Source organism: Embiotoca jacksoni, unplaced genomic scaffold, assembly GCF_022577435.1.
Source record: "Embiotoca jacksoni isolate LCO1_2020_lvr unplaced genomic scaffold, fEmbJac1.0.p SCAF_9, whole genome shotgun sequence".
NCBI classification, from domain to species: Eukaryota; Metazoa; Chordata; class Actinopteri; family Embiotocidae; genus Embiotoca; species Embiotoca jacksoni.
In genome coordinates, this window is record NW_027185447.1 from 13,880,218 (window position 1) to 13,902,262 (window position 22,045).

The 22,045-nt window shown below is 40.0% G+C and overlaps 1 protein-coding gene across 2 annotated transcripts in view; it reads left to right on the forward strand.

The window, feature by feature from the left end:
- Window positions 1-12,274: 12,274 nt before the first annotated feature.
- Window positions 12,275-22,045, forward strand: part of samd10b (sterile alpha motif domain containing 10b) — a 48,250-nt gene continuing 38,479 nt past the window's right edge. Inside the window, exons 1-2 of one of the 2 annotated variants that reach the window (XM_069141298.1) lie at window positions 12,275-12,485; window positions 12,583-12,648. In XM_069141298.1, the coding sequence (XP_068997399.1) occupies window positions 12,636-12,648 (13 nt within the window). In that variant the 5' untranslated portion in view covers window positions 12,275-12,485; window positions 12,583-12,635. The remainder of the gene's footprint in view (window positions 12,486-12,582; window positions 12,649-22,045) is intronic. The other variant, XM_069141300.1, reaches the window with a different exon arrangement.

Below are 22,045 nucleotides of genomic sequence, written 5' to 3' on the forward strand. Positions count from 1 at the left end.
TCATTATTGCAGTGTGTGGCTGCGTGATTGAAATGATTCATTTTGGATATTCATCATGTTTCATGCTGATGTCAGTTTTCTGCTTAAGCCACAGGATGGCGCCAAATGCTGAACAATAATATACTCATCGAAATATTTTAATTGATCACATTTAAAACAGGGAAGTAGAATTTATAGATTAGTATTCCTTAACAAAATGTACTTATTTTGCAGGAGATGTAATGTGAATCTTGATATTTTTTAGGATTGGTACATGAAGTAACATCAGGATATGTTTGTGAAAAGACCTCCCAGAAACTCCAGAGAGTTCAGCATAAAAAAAAAATTTGTGATGTTTGTACATTTCTCTACATAAATGTAGTATTATTGTAATTTTCTTGAGGGCATTAATGAAAATATCAAAAGCACGTAAGAATGACCAGTTTTTTATTCTGTAAGACTTTGTTTCACCCCTTGACAGAATGTCATCAGCGGACCTGCGACCCCAATCATGGCATAACATAACACATATTTTTGTAACCGAACAATCAAACATTAAATATTGAATTTTGCCCATTTGAATGGAAAATCCCCATTCTTCATAATCTCAGGACTTAGACCAGGCTCCTACATTTAAAATGATCAGTTTGTATTTCACATTGAAGCAATTTTTATTGGGCCCATTTAAACACAGGGCTCCCAGAAAGGGTAGATCAAGTATTCCTGAAGAGGACTCCAGGCCACCTTCTGAGAGAGGATATTTACATAGAGTCAATCAAGCTATATATTTAAAGTCATTTTAGTGCAGTTTTGACAGACAACTGTTACAGCGATAATTCATATAAAACTATGAGTGTAAAATATCCATATTATCCATGCTATATTAAAACATGAGACAGGAGACTGCAGTAGAGGTAATTATATATTAACATGACATTTCTGGGTTCCATCCCGTGAGATGAATTGAGGCCATACATCAATTAGTCTCAATCACATTTAACTTCACCCATTCACAGTCGGCGCCTCGGCTCAAGCCTTTACATTTTTCTTCATTTACATCGCCTGAAGGGCAGACATTATTTTACTCCTGGGAGAAGATGTTATGATGAAAATGGACTGTCAGACACATCTGAAGATATATGGCTCACATAGCCAAAGGACCAATTTCAACATGAAGCGTATGGCTCAAGCCTTGATTTCATCCAGCTATTGCTTTGTCTCTTTTACTTTCCTTTGTTTTTCTCAATGACCATTTGATTGTAATTGTATAATTGTTCTAATCACATATAAAAGTGCAGCTTGAATAGTTGTGCAATAGGGGAAAGACAGTGAAGAAAACCAGAGATTACATGGCTGCTTGCTCATTTTAATGCTGCGCCATGGATGAACGATCCGGGCCAGTCTAGTTAGTGATAAATAAATCATATACTGTGGACAATATTAACAGTGATCCAAGCACACATGTCTCTGAATTAATTGGCACAAACTAATTTATTTATCTTTGCTAATACATGAGTAGCAGTCACATTGTCACACCTATGGCTAATAAAGGTGTTCCCCATAAACTGACTTGCATTTTGACAATAAAGGTTTTTTTTTCCAATGAAAAAAAATACTTCAATAGGAATCCACCAACCTCCACCACACATACAGACGTGTACACATTAAAATCTGCAATGGTGATGACGATGGCAGCAGAAGATATCTGCTTGGGGGTTATGAAGGCTGACTGAGTAACAATGGTCTCACCAGAGATGATACTATTATCATTTCCTTTGATATGCCACCATAAAACATTTGGCAATGCTTCCTGTAAGCGAAGCTGTGAGTTGGAAACTGTGTCTGGAATGAATAAACTCTAAAAACATTCTTTTCCAGTTTACCTGTATAACAGACAAGTTGGCACAAAAGTCTGAAGGGGACTGATGTGACCTCTACACTTGCTCTGCACTGAAATAGGAGTTTTTCTATAAGCGTCTTGGAAAATGCATAAGGTCATAATAGAAATGAGGCTTTTGATTGACACATATTTTTTCATGCTGAAGGCAAGAGAATGTCATTAGGAGGATTTCTCTTTGTAAGCAAAACTGAAAAACAGTGATTTAATGGCTCAGCCTATTTTCTAACAAAGACTAATCACTTCATTTGGATAGAATTGCATTTTGGATGAGGGGAATTCACAAAAATAATATCCCCCATTTTGTAAACAATACTTTAATTTGTGATATGGTGATAAATTGATGTGTGAGAAAATGTGTAATTAGGAAGATGAAATGCACTGTGAATACGATAGTGTGTGTATATTTATGCAAGGATACAGGAATCGGTGTGTTCTTGCACGTTGATCCTGTGTGTGCCAGTTTGCATGGATGCATGACTCCATTTAATCGGTTCACTCAATGCATATGACGGAATGGAGGGAAGACCACTGGACTATCTGTCCTCTCTGTCACAACAGATGTCCATAGCGTGATAGTGAATTGTGGATTGTAAAATGTAGGTCCATAGAAGTCTATAGGAAGATACCGAAAATTAAAACATAAAATATCCAAGCATATAGTCAAGCATAATGTCCCATTTACGGTCCACTAACTGAGAGAAAGCTGCTGTTTGCAAGAAAGAAGCGCAGGAGAAGATGAGTCAAGATGACAGATTTATTGATATACTTTATGCATCACTTACAAACACACACCTACACACACAAAGAAACACAGACACATCATTCATGCTGCCTGGGCTGCATTGTGAGTTAATTTTAGCTCATTACATTCAACAATACAATGTGGGCAAAGGAAGAAAAAAAATCACAAAAAACAACACAGACATCATCATTTTTCAATATTACACACAGATGCTAAAGGCAATTATTGTCTTTTAGTTGAAAGCAGTCTACTTGTACAACGCCTGACTTTATAAAAGGAAGTCCTGGGAGGATTAATGATTTATTTAATGCTGATTACCAACTGTGTGTTATTTGGGAACAAAAAGAAGTGTCCTTGTGAAAGGACAGTTAATTCCTATTAGGGTCTTCTTTTAGAACCGGCCATCCAGAGTCCTTTTGGGCAACAGATGTTCAAATGGAATTTCATTAATCGGCTGAGCTTCGTGCAACAACACAGCTTTGAATGACGACGGTCCGATAATTAGTCTAGGGTAGGATCTGAGACACTATACAAAGGGAAGAAAAGATGGTTATTTTTTATGTTGGGAATAATAATGCATTGATAAATGTGGCATATGTGCATTGTGTGTCAATGGAAGTGATTCATTGCTGTGTAAAGAAAAGTACCACTTGCACTCCTCTCCTTGGGCAGTAATTGGATCACTTTGAGTCTGTAGGAGAAGACTTGCATGGCCGAGATTAACAAATCCACGCACAACAACATTAAACTCATTTGATAAAAGCGGTTGATGTATTCTCCAGCTGTCATCTTTACTTTACACTTCATGTCACAGCATCTCTTTGCTGCTATGCTACATGTCTCCTTGTAAGCATTTAGTTTTAATCAGTGTTCGAGAAGAAAGGGAACAAGTGAATTACACTCACACTGGTTTGGAAAGAGGTTTTCATATTTCTGCACATTAAAAGTCTGACAGCAAACATGATCCAAGCTGATTTGTTTCCCTGATGGGTGAGCAGATGAGATTATTGACAGAAGCTGTTCTCTTGACCTGTTGTCTGCCTGAGACAGCTGTAGGTTACTTAGACAGAGTGAATCAGATCATTATGCATTCTGTTTTTCTCTTACCCTGTCTTTCTCAAGAGGAGAGGATTAAAGTGGAGACAGGCTGGAGGAGAAGAAGGCAGAAGAGAGGAGACTCTCTCTCATGTTCCCTGAGTTTCGACAAATATGGACAGCAAAACACAAACAGAGGGAAAATACAAGAGATGAGTGGGATTTAGAACGACATACGGAGGGAATGACACACAGACAGCTTGATTTAACTTGGATTCTTTCCAATCAGAATAATCTCTGAGGACACGACACAAAGAGGCGTCTTTTTTTGTACACTGTACATTAAATGAATGTAGTATCGTTTTCGTCTCTTGTCATCTCATTCCAATCTGACTTTGCATGGTCTTTTACTGTTCTGCATTCAACTGTTACTGTTCCCATGTAAGGATAATAACAGACGTTCTGTGTTCAGGCAGACAACACAATGCGAGTGAGTTGATTGTTTTAATGTACTGCCCTGAAACCAGCCACCATGAGCGAATGTGAGTGACAGCAGAAAATTGAAATTAAATTAGTTCCAGTTTTAAAAAAAAGAACACTAATTTATATTTTCATAGTATACTTCCATATTATAGTTACGTATTAAAAATAAAGTCTAACTAGTTTTGACATATAAGGAAACTATCACTCTGTACTGTATAAGTGGTTTTCAGATTAGATCAAATTTGTTTAAAATTGATTATCCCAGTATAATTACTGGGTAGCTTCTTTTGGTTACCAAAATAGAGCACTTTCTGCACTATATTATGCATATTCTTACTGATTTTCATTCTGCTTGTAAAAGCATTAAAAGATGTTAATTTGACCTTTAAAAAAACAGACTCTTTATAAGCTAAAAATCCTCACGGTGTAAATCCTACCTTTCTTTTCTTTCTTTTTTTTTTTTTTAACTTGCAGGCTGAGTCCACCAGTAGACCTCATCGCCTTTTCATATCAGGCTATCTCAGTGATTGATTATGGCCGTAAGTAAACTACATTACCCAGAGGGAACGACGGGACGCTCTCCTTCCGGTCTCACCTGCCCTTTCTTTCCTGACTGCGGCCAGTCAAAGTAACGTTCCATTAACCTTACTATAATGTTTGCCTGTCTCCAAAAGGTTACAAAGAGAACACAAACAAAGTCAGACGATACAGCCGAGGTCTGAGAGTCAAATCCTCCCCAACCAGCTCTCAAAACAGACAGGGAGCAGCAACCTAGCGTTAGCCCCACAGAAAGCAATGATAGACGTTGATGTATCACAGCATCAACAACATCACGTGGCCGAGACTGTTGCTGTTATCTGTAAATATGTGAACTTCTTATTCATTATGAATGACAATGTTGCTAGTCGTTTCAAACGTTGTCTACCTGCTGAGTTTACGATGCATATTCATGATGCAAGTTAATTGTCAACTGTGTCCTATGAGATTGTGACTGAATTAAAAGCTGAATACTAGATTTTTACCTACTTTTGTCACTGTAATAATTAAATTTGTTGTCCTCTTGATTGATGAAATGTATGTTTTGAATGTAAGAAAAGTCCTATTATACAAGTATCTTAATCACTCTATGAATATATACAGTAATAATGAGTCGCTGATACCAGTGATAGACATGCCAACATATAAAGGAGTGCTATCTCTTATTGTTTTCACTCCAAGGGTTTGGTATTTCAATTTGTTGTGTTATTTTCTTCTCTTTCTCTTTTACGTTGGGCCAGTATAGCACAAAAATCGGCATTACCCCCTTCCTAACTATACAACTGTGATCATATTTATGTCAGTCTGTTACAGTTAAACAGGGGAGAGGACCTAAAACTCACAACACCAAGACAGGTTCAAAACAAAAGGCAAGTTTTAATCCAGATGCAGAAAATATCAGACAGGAGAACCAATCCAAGGAGCTGGAACAAAAGGTTTCAGAGGCAAAAAATAATAGGCAACTTAAACACATGGAGCAGACTGTGGCCAAGATACAGAAGAAGTCAATAACAGGCGAGGTATTGGCAGAACACAAGGACAACAGCGACAATAACCATGACGAAGACAACAAGCACAGTGAACTGGAGAAGGACGTGGACAACGGAAATGATGAACTGACATTAAGAGAGGGGAACTCACAGACTAACTACAGGGAGAGGATGATAATGAAGGATTGATGAAACTAATCAGGAAGGGGTAATTTATCACAACGGCAGGAATTGAAGTAGGGCGTGAGTGTTTACAATCAATGTAGAAATACACGACTCCTTCGGTTTGGTTTTAAAGCCTGGGCTGTTCCTCCAGGTTCCATCTACATTCAAAACATAGAGAAGGCTCAAAATTACAGAGCTACAGTTCAGGAATAACTGTCATTAACTGAGTCAGTAAGGTGTCTACAAGATGATCCAAACCATACCAAACCATAACCATTCTCCATCATGAATGCACTCGCTTTTTCACAATATAGTGAAGAATTTCTTAGTTGACAGCACCTCTTTTATCTACGTATTTTTACAACAGTGCCTTAGTTTTTGTATCACCAAACTCTCAGACGGGCACTCACCTTGTCACATGGCATGATGGGATGTCAGTGGCTAATTTTTTAGCATGTGGCTTGTTCTGTTTCTGCATGCATTTTTTTCAGATTCTTTTTTAAATTCGTCCCTATTTGTATGGGGGACTTTCCCATCATTGTGTTACATCCATGCACACATAGCACACATCCAGTGCTTTTGATTTTGTGTCACAGTATCAGAGGAATCAGTGACATTCAGCCACAGGCGCAGGGTGACATTCTTGCTTTTTTAAATGTAGCTTTTGCTTTGCTGGGAAGGAAACATGCATTTATGATGTGTAATGACGATAGATAGATAGATAGATAGATAGATAGATAGATAGATAGATAGATAGATAGATAGATAGATAGATAGATAGATAGATAGATAGATAGATAGATAGATAGATAGATAGATAGATAGATAGATAGATAGATAGATAGATAGATAGATAGATAGATAGATAGATAGATAGATAGATAGATGTGATTGAACAGTGTGTGTGGATGTGTAAGTGTGTGACAGGAAGAGTTTGTAGCGCCGCACAGCTTCAGACAGTCTGTCACACTGTGGTCATTTGCATAAGAGTGAGGTCACCATCATGGAGTGAGTTGAATTAGAATTGTGTTTCCCTCCCTCCCTGCACATATGTGCATACATAAACATCCTCACACAGAAGCACAAATACAATGCATACAGGTACACACACGCACACGCACACGCACACACACACACACACACACACACACACACACACACACACACACACACACACACACACATACACACAGGGTGCAGAACACCAGACAAGAGGTGATGATCAGGGAGTGGCAAAGAGAATATATCTTTCAAATAGGGTCTGTCATCTTTTGCTACACGTTCTGAATAAATCCTGAAGGTGGACACAGCTTTTTCAAAGGCGGCTTCTCTACAGTATGCACAAAGCATTACCAAAAACTCCCTGAGGTCTCTGATTAGGAAAACAGCTCAGGGCCACAACTTAACACTATAAAGTGGATTCCTCTCTATCATCTGCACTCATCTCAGTGGAGTAAATAGCTTCCTATGGGAATTCATTAGATTGCTTTCACTTCCACCTGAAAAAGCATTCCCTTTCAGATGAGATTAAGTACAGGCAGAAGAGAACTCTTGTGTTTCATTGAAATCCAACCTCTTTGAGTCTTTTCTGTTTCTGAGCATTTAGATGCACCCAAAGTTTATCCGGTCTTTCCTCAACTACTCCTTTCTTTCAATTTTTCTGTTCTATTTGGCACCATTTTTTCTCACTGCCAACTCAGGGACAACCATTCACCCTGACACCAGCTTTGGCAAGGCTGATGCCACACTCCAGTATCAATAGCTTCACTGTGTCTCTTGAGGAAGTCTTCTCCATCTCCCTCTCTCTTTGAAGGGAGCTTTAACACAAGCCTAAGACAGTCCTTTTTCACCATATTATCAGTCACAATCTGGCTGTTAGCAGTACAAACATATTGTTTTTTGTGTGTTTCAGCTGTTTTCTGAAAAGTAAAACTGCTTAAGGGATAAGTGTGTGTATGCGGATATATATATGCAGCCCAAACATTTCTATTATGGATGTGTTTTGTCATAACAAAAGAACACAGAGGACAAGCCATATGTGATGGTACAACAATTTCAGTAAAGGTTTAATGGCATCATATGAGAGTTACAGTGGTGTGAAAAAGTGTTTGCCCCCTTCCTGATTTCTTATTTTTTTGCATGTTTGTCACACTTAAATGTTTCAGATCATCAAACAAATTTAAATATTAGTCAAAGATAACACAAGTAAACACAAAATTAAGTTTTTAAATGAAGGTTTTTATTATTAAGGGAGAAAAAAAATCCAAACCCACATGGCCCTGTGTGAAAAAGTGTTTGCCCCCTAAACCTAATAATTGGTTGGGCCACCCTTAGCAGCAACGACTGCAATCAAGCGTTTGCGATAACTTGCAATGAGTCTTTTACAGCTGTGGAGGAATGTTGGCCCACTCATCTTTGCAGAGTTGTTGTAATTCAGCCACATTGGAGGGTTTTCCAGCACCAACTGCCTTTTTAAGGTCATGCCACAGCATCTCAATAGGATTCAGGTCAGGACTTTGACTAGGCCACTCCAAAGTCTTCATTTTGTTTTTCTTCAGCCATTCAGAAGTGGACTTGCTGGTGTGTTTTGGATCATTGTCCTGCTGCAGAACCCAAGTTGGTTTCAGCTTGAGGTCACGAACAGATGGCCGGACATTCTCCTTCAGGATTTTTTGGTAGGCAGTAGAATTCATGGTTCCATTTATCACAGCAAGTCTTCCAGGTCCTGAAGCAGCAAAACAGCCCCAAACCATCACACTACCACCACCATATTTTACTGTTGGTATGATGTTCTTTTTCTGAAATGCGGTGTTACTTTTACGCCAAATGTAATGGGACACACACCTTCCAAAAAGTTCAACTTTTGTCTCGTCAGTCCACAGAGTATTTTCCCAAAAGTCTTGGGGATCATCAAGATGTTTTCTGGCAAAAATGAGATGAGCCTTAATTTTCTTTTTGCTCAGCAGTGGTTTTGGTCTTGGAACTCTGCCATGCAGGCCATTTTTGGCCAGTCTCTTTCTTATGGTGGAGTCATGAACACTGACCTTAACTGAGGCAAGTGAGGCCTGCAGTTCTTTGGATGTTGTTGTGGGGTCTAGCTTTTGAGGATCTTTTGGTCTACTTCACTTTGTCAGGCAGGTCCTATTTAAGTGATTTCTTGATTGAGAACAGGTGTGGCAGTAATCAGGCCTGGGTGTGGCTAGAGAAATTGAACTCAGGTGTGATAAACCACAGTTAAGTTGTGTTTTAACAGGAGGGGGCAAACACTTTTTCACACAGGGCCATGTGGGTTTGGATTGTTTTTCTCCCTTAATAATAAAAACCTTCATTTAAAAACTGCATTTTGTGTTTACTTGTGTTATCTTTGACTAATATTTAAATTTGTTTGATGATCTGAAACATTTAAGTGTGACAGACATGCAAAAAAATAAGAAATCAGAAAGGGGGCACTTTTTCACACCACTGTATATGTTGTAATGTATAGGTTGCATGAAGAAATCACCAGTCTCTGAGTCTCCATCCCTCTTACCTTTCACTGATTTATCACCCAAAAAAGATGCCTTAACCAAACCCAGTGGAAACTCATGACTACACAGAGTAAAGAATGAATATAAACAATGACACTTTCCTGAGGTTCTATTCCCCCATGTTTTTCTGCAACGATACACAATACTATACAAACATTTCTATCCACGAGTCCATCCTGCTTTATCTGATGTGTTTCTGTCACAGGAGACCCTATGGACAGATGCTTTGAAAGTCTTGCCACTCGATTTCTGCGGGTACCATTCTATTCATTATTCACCACACTGACCACCCTCTGAATTAAAAATACAAGCTTTCACAGCTAAATTTTTTGCATGTCAAAATGTCCTTACAGGCACACTTCTAAATTAAGCTCTGTCTCGGAGAGTATGAGTGGGCGCATGTGTGTGCCTCTACATATGTGAGTTTATACCATTATATCTAACTCTGTATGTGTGTGTGATTATAGTTCTTTCCCTGACAGTCAGCATGTTTTCTGGTGAAGCCCTGATGGACCAGCTGGCTCTTTGTTCCTTGTTGCTCACCGTTTGTCTGGACTTTGGGATGGGCCTTCATCTTCTACACAGGCTAATGGAGTCTTTCAAGGACATATCTCTTCCCTGTTCTACAAAAAAGAACTAGTGCAGAGCAGTCTGCATGTATCTGCATGTATTTGGGCGACACGGTGGTGCAGTGGTTGGCATTGCCGCCTCACAGCAAAAAAGGTTCCTGGTTCGAATCCGGTCCTGGGCCTTTCTGTGTGGAGTTTGCATGTTCTCCCTGTGCTTGCGTGGGTTCTCTTCGGGTTCTCCGGCTTCCTCCCATCATCCAAAAACATGCACCTCAGGTCAGGTTACCTGGCGCCGCGCTAGTGGCAGCCTTTTGCAGCAGCTCCCCCCTGAGAGCCCCCCTGCTGTAGCGAAGAAATTTCCCCTCGGGGATTAATAAAGTGAAAGAAAAATTTTTTTTTTTAAAAAGAATGCAGGCAGAGCCAATTAGTGGAGTATGTGGAGAGATTACATTGACAAACGCACATTCATAACTTGCTCCCGTATTCTCTGCATTGAAGTAAAGCTTGGCTGTTTGAAGGGGAAATAGTTGCTTACATAGATGACAACTGGGACAGTTTCTCTGGTTCCTATGTCGTTGGATCTCCTCCCAAAAAGATTTTGTTTGCATAGATGATAGCAAAAACATGCACTTTGTTTTTCTTCTGTTTCAACAAACCTCTTCTCCCCACTCCACTTGTTGGCAATCCACCAAAAAAAAAAAGACAAAAAATAAGTTTATTCATCATGGATAGAAGCAGGCAAAGCAACTGCATAACTTACTCTGTAGTTCAATAAAGAGCTTTTCTAAAGTCTAGAGGAGGAAAGGGTCTAATGAAAGTTGCTATTTATGCTTTATGGGATTTTGATGATGTGACGATGGAGCCCGGATTTGGTTAGGTATGGAAGAAAAACAATCTGTTTAAATTTAGGGAAGTATCATGGGATTAAAATAACTTCTTGGTTAAGGTTGGTTAAACATTGTGGTTTGGTTTAAAATGACTGTAATTTTCTGTAAGGGACCTTTGTCATCATGGTTACTATAATAAACACCTGCTTTACAGTTGTGGTTGTACAGAAAACAAATTGATTATAAAACTATCTGAACCTCTGCTGCTTTGATTTTGACCTTTGACCCTAACTTTTTGGAAGTACAACACTAAAATGCTGCATGTGATAACCTGAACCCTTCTGTCTTATTTTTGTCCATTGCAGTTCATCATGATTATATTTTACTGAACACCTCAACTCTGGAGAATTGGTAAAATTTTGAATCACCGATGCAAAGCCTCCAATAAACAAACAAATACATGTCAGAAATCATCGAAAAACTCGTCTTTGAGTAAACACAGAAAGCTGCTGATCTGCATTGTCAGCGTGCCAGTTGACTCACTTGCTGTGTTCATGAATGTGTGTGCTTGTTTGTTTATGCAAGTCTGAGACAGTGGCTCACTTTTGATTTAACTTGTTTGCATGGGAAAGTAGTGGTGAATGCAATATGATGGTTTGTACCTGCAAGTTTGCAAACCGCAAAAATTAAATCAAAAAGGCACACACTGTAGTTTTCATCGCTGCCAGGAAGCAATAAGGGGAGACCGAGTGGAAAGATTCCCCGGGGGACTACTTTCTGTGTTTACTTTCAGTCAAACAAACGCAAGAGCGAAGATTTCTGTTAAATTGAAGTTTTTGGGAAATCTAGGAGGCTTGTGCTCCTTCTTTAATGTTGTTTTTAGCTCAGCCAGTATTTTCCAATGCGCAAAGGAAGTGTTGAGTGAAGGTTTCTCATGATGAAAAGTCACAAAACTCCCATGAACAGATTCATTACTTTCCCTCTGCCACCAGACATATTTTGCTTTGATTTTGAAATTGTAATTTAAGGAGACACATTTATTGACAAATATCAATTATCACATGTAAAACTGATTCTGTTCATTCCCTTGTATGGCTCTGGTTTGTTATGGTCATGTAGTTTTAGTGTACTGGTCTCAGTGACTGCAGTAGGGTTTATTCACCAATAGTGTAAACTTGACACTAAAATTAATTGTATGGGGAAAGATGAAAATAACAGGATGGCATTTTGACAGCTTTAATGTCCCTTAATTAGATAAATCTTGGAAATTATAAAAACATATTATAGGTATGTGGGACATCCATTGCATTAAAACTGGATTTCAAGTAATGAGAGGCTCTGTTGCAGCTTATGGTTGCTATTTTCATTAAAAAAAAAAAAAAAAAAATGAGGCGTGGAAGTGTGTGTGTTTGTACGTGGCGTGAGAGAGAGAGAGAGAGGGAGAGAGAGAGAGAGAGAGAGAGAGAGAGAGAGAGAGAAAGAGAGAGAGAGAGAGAGAAAGAGAGAAATAAAGAGTGGGAGAGGCAGCAGTATCCAGCCTGTATCCAGTAACAGCTGGTGTCGGTGTGTAATGACCTTTTGTCTCCCGGCGGTCAGGTACGGAGAGGGGGGCGGGGATACAGAGGGAGCTGTTTCATATCGGACCAGTCCCGGCGTCTCGGACAACAAATGGCCGTGAACCGACAGGGAAGAAGAGTGTGATCCAGGTTTCTTTTCGCTCAGCGCGACTACAGTAAGAGCTGTCTCCATGCTCACATAGTAGGTTAAAGGGGGGCAAGAAGCGCTCTTTATCGTCACTCTGAGTAACCTACATTTCATCCGTCTGCCAGAAGAATGGGAGAGTCCTGTTGACACCACGGAGAGATACACGTTGAGACCGACTATGGCTGTGGACGGTAAGAGCGCTTACTATTGCTCTCACTAAAGCATCTTAACCAGCTGCACATTTGGACAGGGGCTTAATGTGGCATTCACAAAAGAGTTCATAGTGACCTTTGTGATTTTCTTTAAAATCTCACCTCAGCTGTATAATATTTCCATATGAGCATGTGCTTATTCAGACATTTAATTGTACTTTTTTTGTAAGAAAAAAAAATGCTTTACAAGCTGCAGGAAATGTGGATATAGCGCAGAGACTATACCATATATTTCATTTCTTTTTCTTCAACCTACTGGATCTCCATTATCCTCACCAAAATAAATCACCAAAGTTGTTTCTGACAGGGTTTAAGATAAGACGAGACAAGACAGGATTTGTCAAGAATGAAATATGTACTCTTCTCTGTCAGGTTATCTTGTATAATTTGTCAAAACCTCAAACTAGCAGTCATAAAGTGGATCTGAAAAGCAGAGTTTCATTGATGCAATGTTGAGAATCTTTTCATATTTAGAGTGGTTAAGTGGCCAAAGTCTTTGTTTTAACAGAAAGAGAACTGGAAGTTGTTTCTGTTTGTACTTGATAGTCTATATACTGAGGCTGTATGTCGACCAGCACCTGGCTCACCTGGATAAATTGCAGGCAGTATTCATCTCAGGAATATAACAATGATGCAGCATTCTTTGTTCCTCATGCTTTTGTTCTCATCTTATACAAAAATAAGTATGAAATATGACATGACCCAAAATGTACGCCAAACTCAAACACCTCACCCCCTCAAAACTGAATTTGTTCCATAGGAACATTATATTCAACTCTTTTGTGTATTCTGGGCTGCAATGTTGTTGTTGTTTTTTTAAATGGTCAATCTGCTGATTATTTCCTCAATTTATTAATTTTTAGATGGTCCATAAAGTTTAAGAAAAGAAAAAAACAACAACAACAAAAAAACACTAAACAGCTTTTGAGAAGCAAGTAGTTTTGCTGGAAAAAAACTATAAAATTCTTAGATTTTCAGTATCAAAATAGTTGCACATTAATCTTCCGATGACTGGATTTTAGAGGTTTCTCAGAAACCCCAAATATCTGTCAATACACGTTGAAATAAATAAAACATTTTGATAAATGAGGCCACATTGATGCAGCTTCAGCTTAAAACTAATGCCTCTTTATATGCCTATGAGTGTTTTCACCATGTCCCCCAGCTTCAGGGGACAAAACCAATTAGACATTAATATACTGTGTATGAAATAGTCTTCTGTATTTTTCAATTGTCTGTGCTGTTTTTTGCTGTTCTGCCCCTTTTGCTTTCCTGCGCTTGGCTGGTTGTTGTTTGTTCCAGGCTAAATAATGTAAGTGAAGCCTAATCAGAGCCTTTCTCTGCTCAAGGGCAATACTGTGTGCAAGAGCATCAGTATAGTGCCAAGTGTGTTTTTCCATCTGTCCTCTGTCTACTGAGGCAGGTTAGTTCTTCATTAGCATGGCTGCAGGTAAGAGGCTCAGTCAGATATGCATATATGCCTTCTGACACATTGGACTATCTATAATTAATCCATAGTTTACTTAAGCATCATTAATTTATTCAGGGCCCTGGGCGGTGATGCCACCCTGACAGTGTGCTGTGCCACTTAAACTTTAATGAGTGTTGGTCCAAAAAGACTCAAGTACTTTTGGAAGAGACACAAGGCTTGATTAATAACCTGTAGCATTGACTGAAACCGAGGACCCCGAAGATTTACTTCCACTCTTCCTACATGTTACAGCGCAAATGTTAATTTAGTAAGATTTGGTCTCTGGTTTTGAGCTTTTCAAAAAGATTTATGGTGTTTGAGAAATATCTATCCAGATTTAGATAACTGTAAACTGTGAGACACCCTGGACCCCAATTTGTGAACTCTTTTGGTTGGGTATGCACAGTGTAACAACTGCATTGATTGATGATATTTGCATTGATTTCCATTTATCAGGAGGAAATGTTATGTTATTGTTAGGTGGGCCATCAGCTCCGGGCCTGTGACAGTATCACTTACAAGGGGTGATCTGCATTTTGAACGGTATAATTGACATTTTTGCCTCATCTCCATGTAAATTGCTGGGAGAATTACATTTTCTTCCTTGCTGCCTGCTGCACAGCGAGTCACGCTATATGGTTATGTTCTCCTCCATGTTTGGCAATTCAGTGGATGAAACTCATCAGACATTTGGTTAAATCGCCCAGGACATCTGGCTGTATTGTCATATCTGAGATAAGCAGCCATACAAATGGTGCTAGTGTTGAGGAAACTGTGCTGTCCCGTGGACATTGTTCCGAGGCAGGGATCTCTTTCAGAGGAAAGAGCAGCGTGGTTTATCCCCCGTTCACATTAAGAACAGACATGGGGCAACCCTGTGTGTGTACTCCGAGAGGCAGGCCTGGCAAAGCTCAGCAGCGGGATATCCAAAGATTTGCACCACTGCAGAGAAGGGCAGGGTGGCTTCCAACCATCTGTATACTGCTAGACATTTGTACACATACACACGCGCAAAGCAAAAAAGCATCAAGCCACGCTCACCACTGACCTGACAGGCCCACATAGAGATGAGCACACAGCTGGATCTGAATCTAAAAACAACCCATTTATTTATTGCAACCCCCACGTCTCTCTGGGCATGTCGGTAGACAGTCCGCTGGGTCAATAATGTCTATGTGCTGCCTCCGTTATGGACGCATAAGTAGGAGGGGGGGAATAGATGAGAAGTGTGTATTCGGTAGATCTCTACCAATAAGTTGAGATGCAATACTGAAATAAAAAAATTTAAAAAACATGTGTGTCTCTTTTGAGAGATGTATTAGGAAAATATGTGAGGAATTTCCCGTTTGTAGCATTTTACCACAAAATAATTGACAAAGTGTACAACTATAGCCAAAATTTAAGTCCTCCTGAATTATCTATTGTCCTGTTAACCCTCCAGATCATGGCAACCCTTTTCCTCAAAACCCACACAGCATATAAACACACCCTTTCTTCTAATCAGATCACACAGTCTCAGTCAACGGTAAAGTAATTGCCCCTTTCCACTGGGATGCTCCTACTATGCTACAGTTTGTCAGTCTGTATGTGTGCGTGTGCTTTGGTCCATGCCTGTGTTTATGTTTGTGTGTGTGAACATGCAGATGAAGCAGAAGGGGAGGCAGGACCCCAGTGGGTGGGACGGTGGGGGAGGAGTAGTGTTAGCTTTAAACAGACAAACACACCCTTTGTTGTTTTCCTGGCGTGCGTTACATTGCCTGCTCGAGACGGCATCCATTTGGTGTTGAGCCAAATGTGTTTTAGGCCTCTGTTGTTAAGTAATATGGTAATCGATTGTTAATCCTCTCAGTGATAGTGGCATCCTGGGGTTATACAACAATTTAATGTAAGTATAGCATGTTAGAGAGCATGCAAGCTGTTAACCTCTTTCCCCTGTCCATCATCATCCCCTGCTTCCTCACAGCAGGAATGAGTGACTCAGACTAATGTGTGGAGAATCCTCTTGAACACACACACAAACACACACAAACAAACACACACAAACACACACAAACACACACACTTCCGTCATCCATCATCAACTCTCTGATCCACCACTCTGCAGCAGCACCTGGCCTGAGCCTGTGGATTTTAGAGTCTCCAAGAGTGGAATAAAGACAAAGTGGACTGAGGGAGAGGAGAGACGGAGAGGGATGTGTTTGTATAAACTGGTATGAAGACTAGAATTCTCCAAATGCGCTAACAAGACTCTTGGAAATTTTTCATAAACTCCTCTGCCAGCTGAGAGATGCAGTATATTATTCTTATAGCTTTTGGATTCGACTTCTTTATGGTTTTGACCATCATTTCTGCCGGTTGTGATAACATTGTACTCACCAAAGTGACTACTGAAATGTAGGAAAATATCTGAAAATAACAATCGCTACAAGAAACGCCTTGTTTCTCATGATCAGTGTTTCAGCAAGCAAGTCATTGATTTCATCAATTTACATTTTTCAAAACACTTTGAAAACTGAAAGCTGTGTACACATAGACAGCTCACTAATAAAATTATCCATTTAATTCAAATTCAGATTACCATCAGAGAGCTACTGTTGATGGAGAACATTTTCAATGAGTTATTGATCTCATACATTTGTCAAGTGGTCCGGTCAGACCAACCGCCAACTGTTTTGACCTCTGACACAGTGCGGAGGACTCGGATGGATGCAGGATGATTCCGTAGATTAACATTTGTTCTCTGATCCTACAGACCTTTCAGAGATAAATGAAGTGGTGAAAGAGGAGAGGCGCGTGTTGGTATAAATCAGCGGGGGATTTACAGGAGCAGGAGTTTGGTGGATTTTGGAGGCGTCACACTTCATCTGTCTCATCCAGTCTGTCCAGTGTCCTCACTGCTGCCCTCTTCATCTCTGTAATACTTCCCCAAATGACAAGGCCTCACCTTTCTGATCCAGTGTCCTTGTCCTAGGTCCGACTTCTCCCCCCACCTCCTCCTCCTCGTCACTACCACTCCTTCCTCTACCTGAATTAGAGTGTGCAAGGGCCCATTTCCAATTTCTCTCCTTTAATTAGCCTTCTGCACATGGAGAGGGATCAAGGGAGAAGAGCTGAAGGGGTGAAGGGATGAAGGGATGAAAGAGAAAGAGAGATGTAATTTTTCTGAAGGATTGCACTAATTAGCTGTAATTTCATACAGGGGTTGTGTCCCTCATGTATCACACTGTTGTTACTTACTGGCTTAATACATATAAACTCAATCACTGTCTCACCCTGTCTCCTCCTCACTGTATTTTTCCCTCTCTCAATTTAACCAATGTGTTTTGGCCATTCAGATGAAGCATTTGGGAAGTTTTGTTTTCGACTTTAATTATGGTAGTGGAGTTGTAATGACTCAACCTACCATTTATAGATATTGTCCGTAGTAGCTCTCCATCATTACCATCTGTCCTGAGAAAATGAGATAGCCAAATGTGATGAGGCCATGTTCCACTTATATCTTGGTGTCCTCCATCTCATCCTTGGCCAGATGTCTTCCAGCCTGCAGTTTCAAGGAGAGCAGTCAACCTCTTCCCCCATTCACCATCCTTCCCATTAGAGTCTGCTAAACAAACAGCCTAATTAAGTGTGTCCTTGTGTGATAGGGTAAGCTCGGAGCTTTTCACTCTTTGTTAATAGGTTGGCCTGCTCCTCCTACCAAGTGCTGAGGGTCAGTGAAGCCTGTGGTGCAGATACCAAATGGCTAATGGCTCCAGTTACACCCTAACAAGGCATACATCCTTACACATTCAGGCGCACAAGTCACGTTCACCCACTTGAAAAGCAAATACATTACCGCAAGCAATCTAGTTGCATGATCAGTGGCAGGTTTTATCTGCATGTGTGGTGGTATATGCATGAACTATCCAAGTATGTGTTTGTGTGACTTTAAAATTGAACATGTTTTAGACTCTTTCTGCCCATCAGTCTTCTAAAAATAGAAATCAATTTTGCTTTCTGTCCTCCCCTCTTATCATTTAGCTGTTCTCGTTCTCTCTGTTCTCCCTCTAGCTGCTCCGGCCGCCACTGTCACACTTTTTTTAATCGTCCTACCTCCATACAGCTCACCGTCAGTTGCATTCCTTCCCCTTTCCTCCGTCCACTGCCTTTCTCTCTTCTTTAATGTGCTGTTCCCTGATGTGTATTATTACAATGCTTCTGTGAATATACAGCTCTGGCAGAGTCTATGGCATCTTCTGGCCACAGTGCTGCTCAAATGGGCCCTCAATTTACCATGTCAATAGGCAGCCAAGTGTCAGCTCCACAGCTCAGGTGGGGAGGAAGAGTTGTTCAAATGCAGCTCAACACTCTGTGACTCCTTTACTCTTAGAGCTAAAATTCTCCATACTTTATAACATTTTTATTTCACACATTTTCTGCATTTATTGTATGTTTCCCTTTTTCTTTCTCAAATGCACTTTATTCCCCACCTCCAGCTCATCCTTTATCGCAACATTTCTGGCAGTCTGTTCTGTCTCATCATACTCCCTGCGGTATCTCTCTGGAGTTACATTAAAAAAAAAAAAGTCCCTCCACAGTCACATCAATCCCACAATTCCTTGCATGCTCATTGAGCATGTGACATTTTCACTTCACAAACTTTTCCCTTTTTTCCCTCCCACGCTCCATGAGCCCACGGGGAATTATTTGGCTGATGTAAAAGCCATATGGAACTATCAAAAAAGGGCCTCATGACATGGTAAATATGTATTGCAGAGATTTAAAACATGCTCAAACTACATGGGTATTTGTAACTAGTTTAATATGACATGCAGGTTTCCGTTTGTGGGCACAGATAATCTGATTTTCTGCTTTTCAGTCACAAATAAGAACTGACTTTAATGTCACATCCCAGAAGATGTCCTGGAGGCTGTAAAGGAGATCCCTTTTTAGCCTAAATGTAGCCCACTACCTCATATGTCCCTTCCTGACTTTTTCTTAAATGATTCATTCTCAAAAAGAGATTGGGGCTATGATGCCAAAGTCAGTCTTTTATACAACATCCACAGATCTTATAATGCTAAAATTAAGATTTAATTTTGATCTTTTCTTTTTCTTTGGAATGCCATACGTGCTCTTCATCCTGCTGAAGTAGCTAAAGTCTAAACAGTACCACTTTCTGTACATGTTTACCCCTAGGTTTTACATTCTTTTCTGGTTGTCCCGACCCGGTACTTGTATTTTCCTTGATTATACAACTACACAGTGCACACCTCAAGTTCAATAAAATTATGAAAATCAATCCAATTTATATATAAATAGGTATGTTTCAATGAGACAAAAATCAGCATCCAAGCTTTTAATTTTTACAATAATTCGTATTTATATTCTTACAAATTCACAAATTAATATATATATATATTTTTTTAGATTTTTATGGGTTTTTGAGCTGGATTTAATTTGTAGCATCTCAAAATATGAATGAGGATAGTGAAGGTGGAAAATTTAGAGCCATTCATGGGTGCCTCAACAGAATACCCAGGAGCCTCATGCAAATTTATGCCATAAACTTGAGACAGGAGACCTCCCTGTTTTGTCAGTTTCTTCCATCTTTTCCGGAGTGCTTTTATTGTTTTGAGGAGTTGGTGTATCCTCTAATTAGCAGAAAAAGCACTAACAATCTTGCCTCACAGTCTAAAACTGCCCACTTGCGACTTGACAAGATGAGTGTCAGACGAAACTGTCAGCTGGCTTTTGTCTAGCTGAGATGGGCCTGTTCACACTGCTGCAACTTTTCCCTCAAACCTTCTAAAACAGTTTTGTCTCAGCTGGAATCTTTGGTCTGAACTAGGCTAAACATTCACAATGAATAAAACTCACAATTACACATTGTTACATTTACCTGAGTTGTTTAGGAGCCGTTTCAAATTATTTTTGAACGCAGCTCCGCTACCTTACAAAATGCTCACATAGCAGAGATTACATGAGACTTTTGTGCTGGTTTTGTTTTTGATTTTGAAACATTCTGCACGTGTTTTTACCGTATGTATGCCAAATGTCAGAGTATACTTCAACGTCCTGCAACAAATGGTGCTCTCCCTTTATGACACCCATGCAAAGGTTGATTTAAAACAATAGATCAGGACTGAATATCAACATAGCTGATACTGATCAGTTAAAAAATCTGCCCTGATACAGGTCTTTGAGATCAGCTCTAGACATCCATAGTTTAATCCTTTACTTTGGTCATTTGCTTCATTTGCATCAAATGGTGGGAACACTGGCTCTAACTCTGTGCACTTTTTGTGAAAAATAATGGTCTTTTGAGTGTCTCCACCCCTTTGACCTGATTTAGTTGAATCCACCGAGACATGCGACTGTTGGACCTTGTCTATAGATTAGGATAGATCTGTCCCATACAAATGGGAGATGAAGGCAGCAGGATGTGATTGCCTCAGTGCTACATTAGCCACAAAGGCTGTAAAACTAAAAGACAGAAAAGCCCTGAAGCGATACATGTACACTAATGTAGTTTTGTCTCCAGACAAGCACCTAGAGCAACAGAAGACTTTTGCAGATCCTGACAGTCGCTTTGAGGAATTAAGAGCAAGTAGTTTGTCTGAGTCCCAGTAGACCTCTCTAAAAACATCTACTGTATCTCCTCTCATTCCGCCTCATTTGGTCTTGTCCTCCAGCCATGTTATGATGCTTTTATAGAACTTTGCTCTAGAAATAGCTGTTACATTAAACTGGGAATGACAGACGTTAAAGTGGAACCAAGACCAAACTATTGTCGCGGGAGGCAGCCGAGGTTACAGCGCTGTCAGTCAGAGTTAGTGGGGGCGGGCTCTCGGCTGTCATCCCAGTGTTTCGGTCTCGCCCTACATATCAGGTCACTGGTGCTCTGCAGGCTTTGGGTCTTGGCAGGAGCAAACGCACACACAGACACACATACTTTTGCACACATTGCTCAAACTACATTTATATAGTTTTTGCACTTGCATGCATGCATGTACACATTTTCGCTGGCGGGCTGAGTCACCAACTGTGTCACAGAGAAAGATTTTCAGCTTGGAATAAAAACTGACACACGCCATGTATAAAGTTTGCTGAAAACTGACTTCACTATGGAATAGATTTTCCATGAGCATCACAAGACATGAAACTAATCAATGGTAACTTTTAAACTCATTTAGCGGCGTCTGTAATGAGTGACAGCAGAGAAATACAGTGACTATACTGAGGGATATTGAGTGTGATGGGCCTGAGGTGAACCAATTTGACAGAAAGTGAAATAATTAGGGGCTGGATGATAAAACTCTTCTCTCCTGCCTCTCTCATCTAAAGTGAAAACGGTCCACAATCAGCCAGTGCATTAATAAGACGAGATGTAATGGCACAGACATGGGGTTGTGAGACAGAAAGAGGAAAGGCGAATGTGCTATTAATGCCCTGTTGTTAACATGATGTATCTGTGGGATAATTAGAGTGTATTTTAGTCAGCGTGTGTGTCTGCGCGTGTGTCTGACTGTCTGTTATTTCTGAGTCGCTGGGTGATAGTAAGGAAATGGCTCAGTGGCGTGGAAGAGAGAGCAGGAAATAGTGCTGGAACAGAATCAGGGAACCCACTGCGACACACACCAGGAGATGTGTCAGTGTCAGCTGTAACAAGCATGTACACACACACGCACATACACACACGCACACACGCACACTAAGGTTGATTAATTGGTAGGTTTCTGAGAAGCCCAAAGCAGTTTCTATGTCACTGTGCTGTGTATGAAACATCTGGCATCCGTAGAGGTCCACATTATCAGGGAGTTATCAATAGAGAGTTAATAGTGTTGGAAAACTGGACATTGATGAGCATGTGTAATGAACATGCCACAAAGAATACATAAAGACATTCGTTTGTAGTGATTGTTT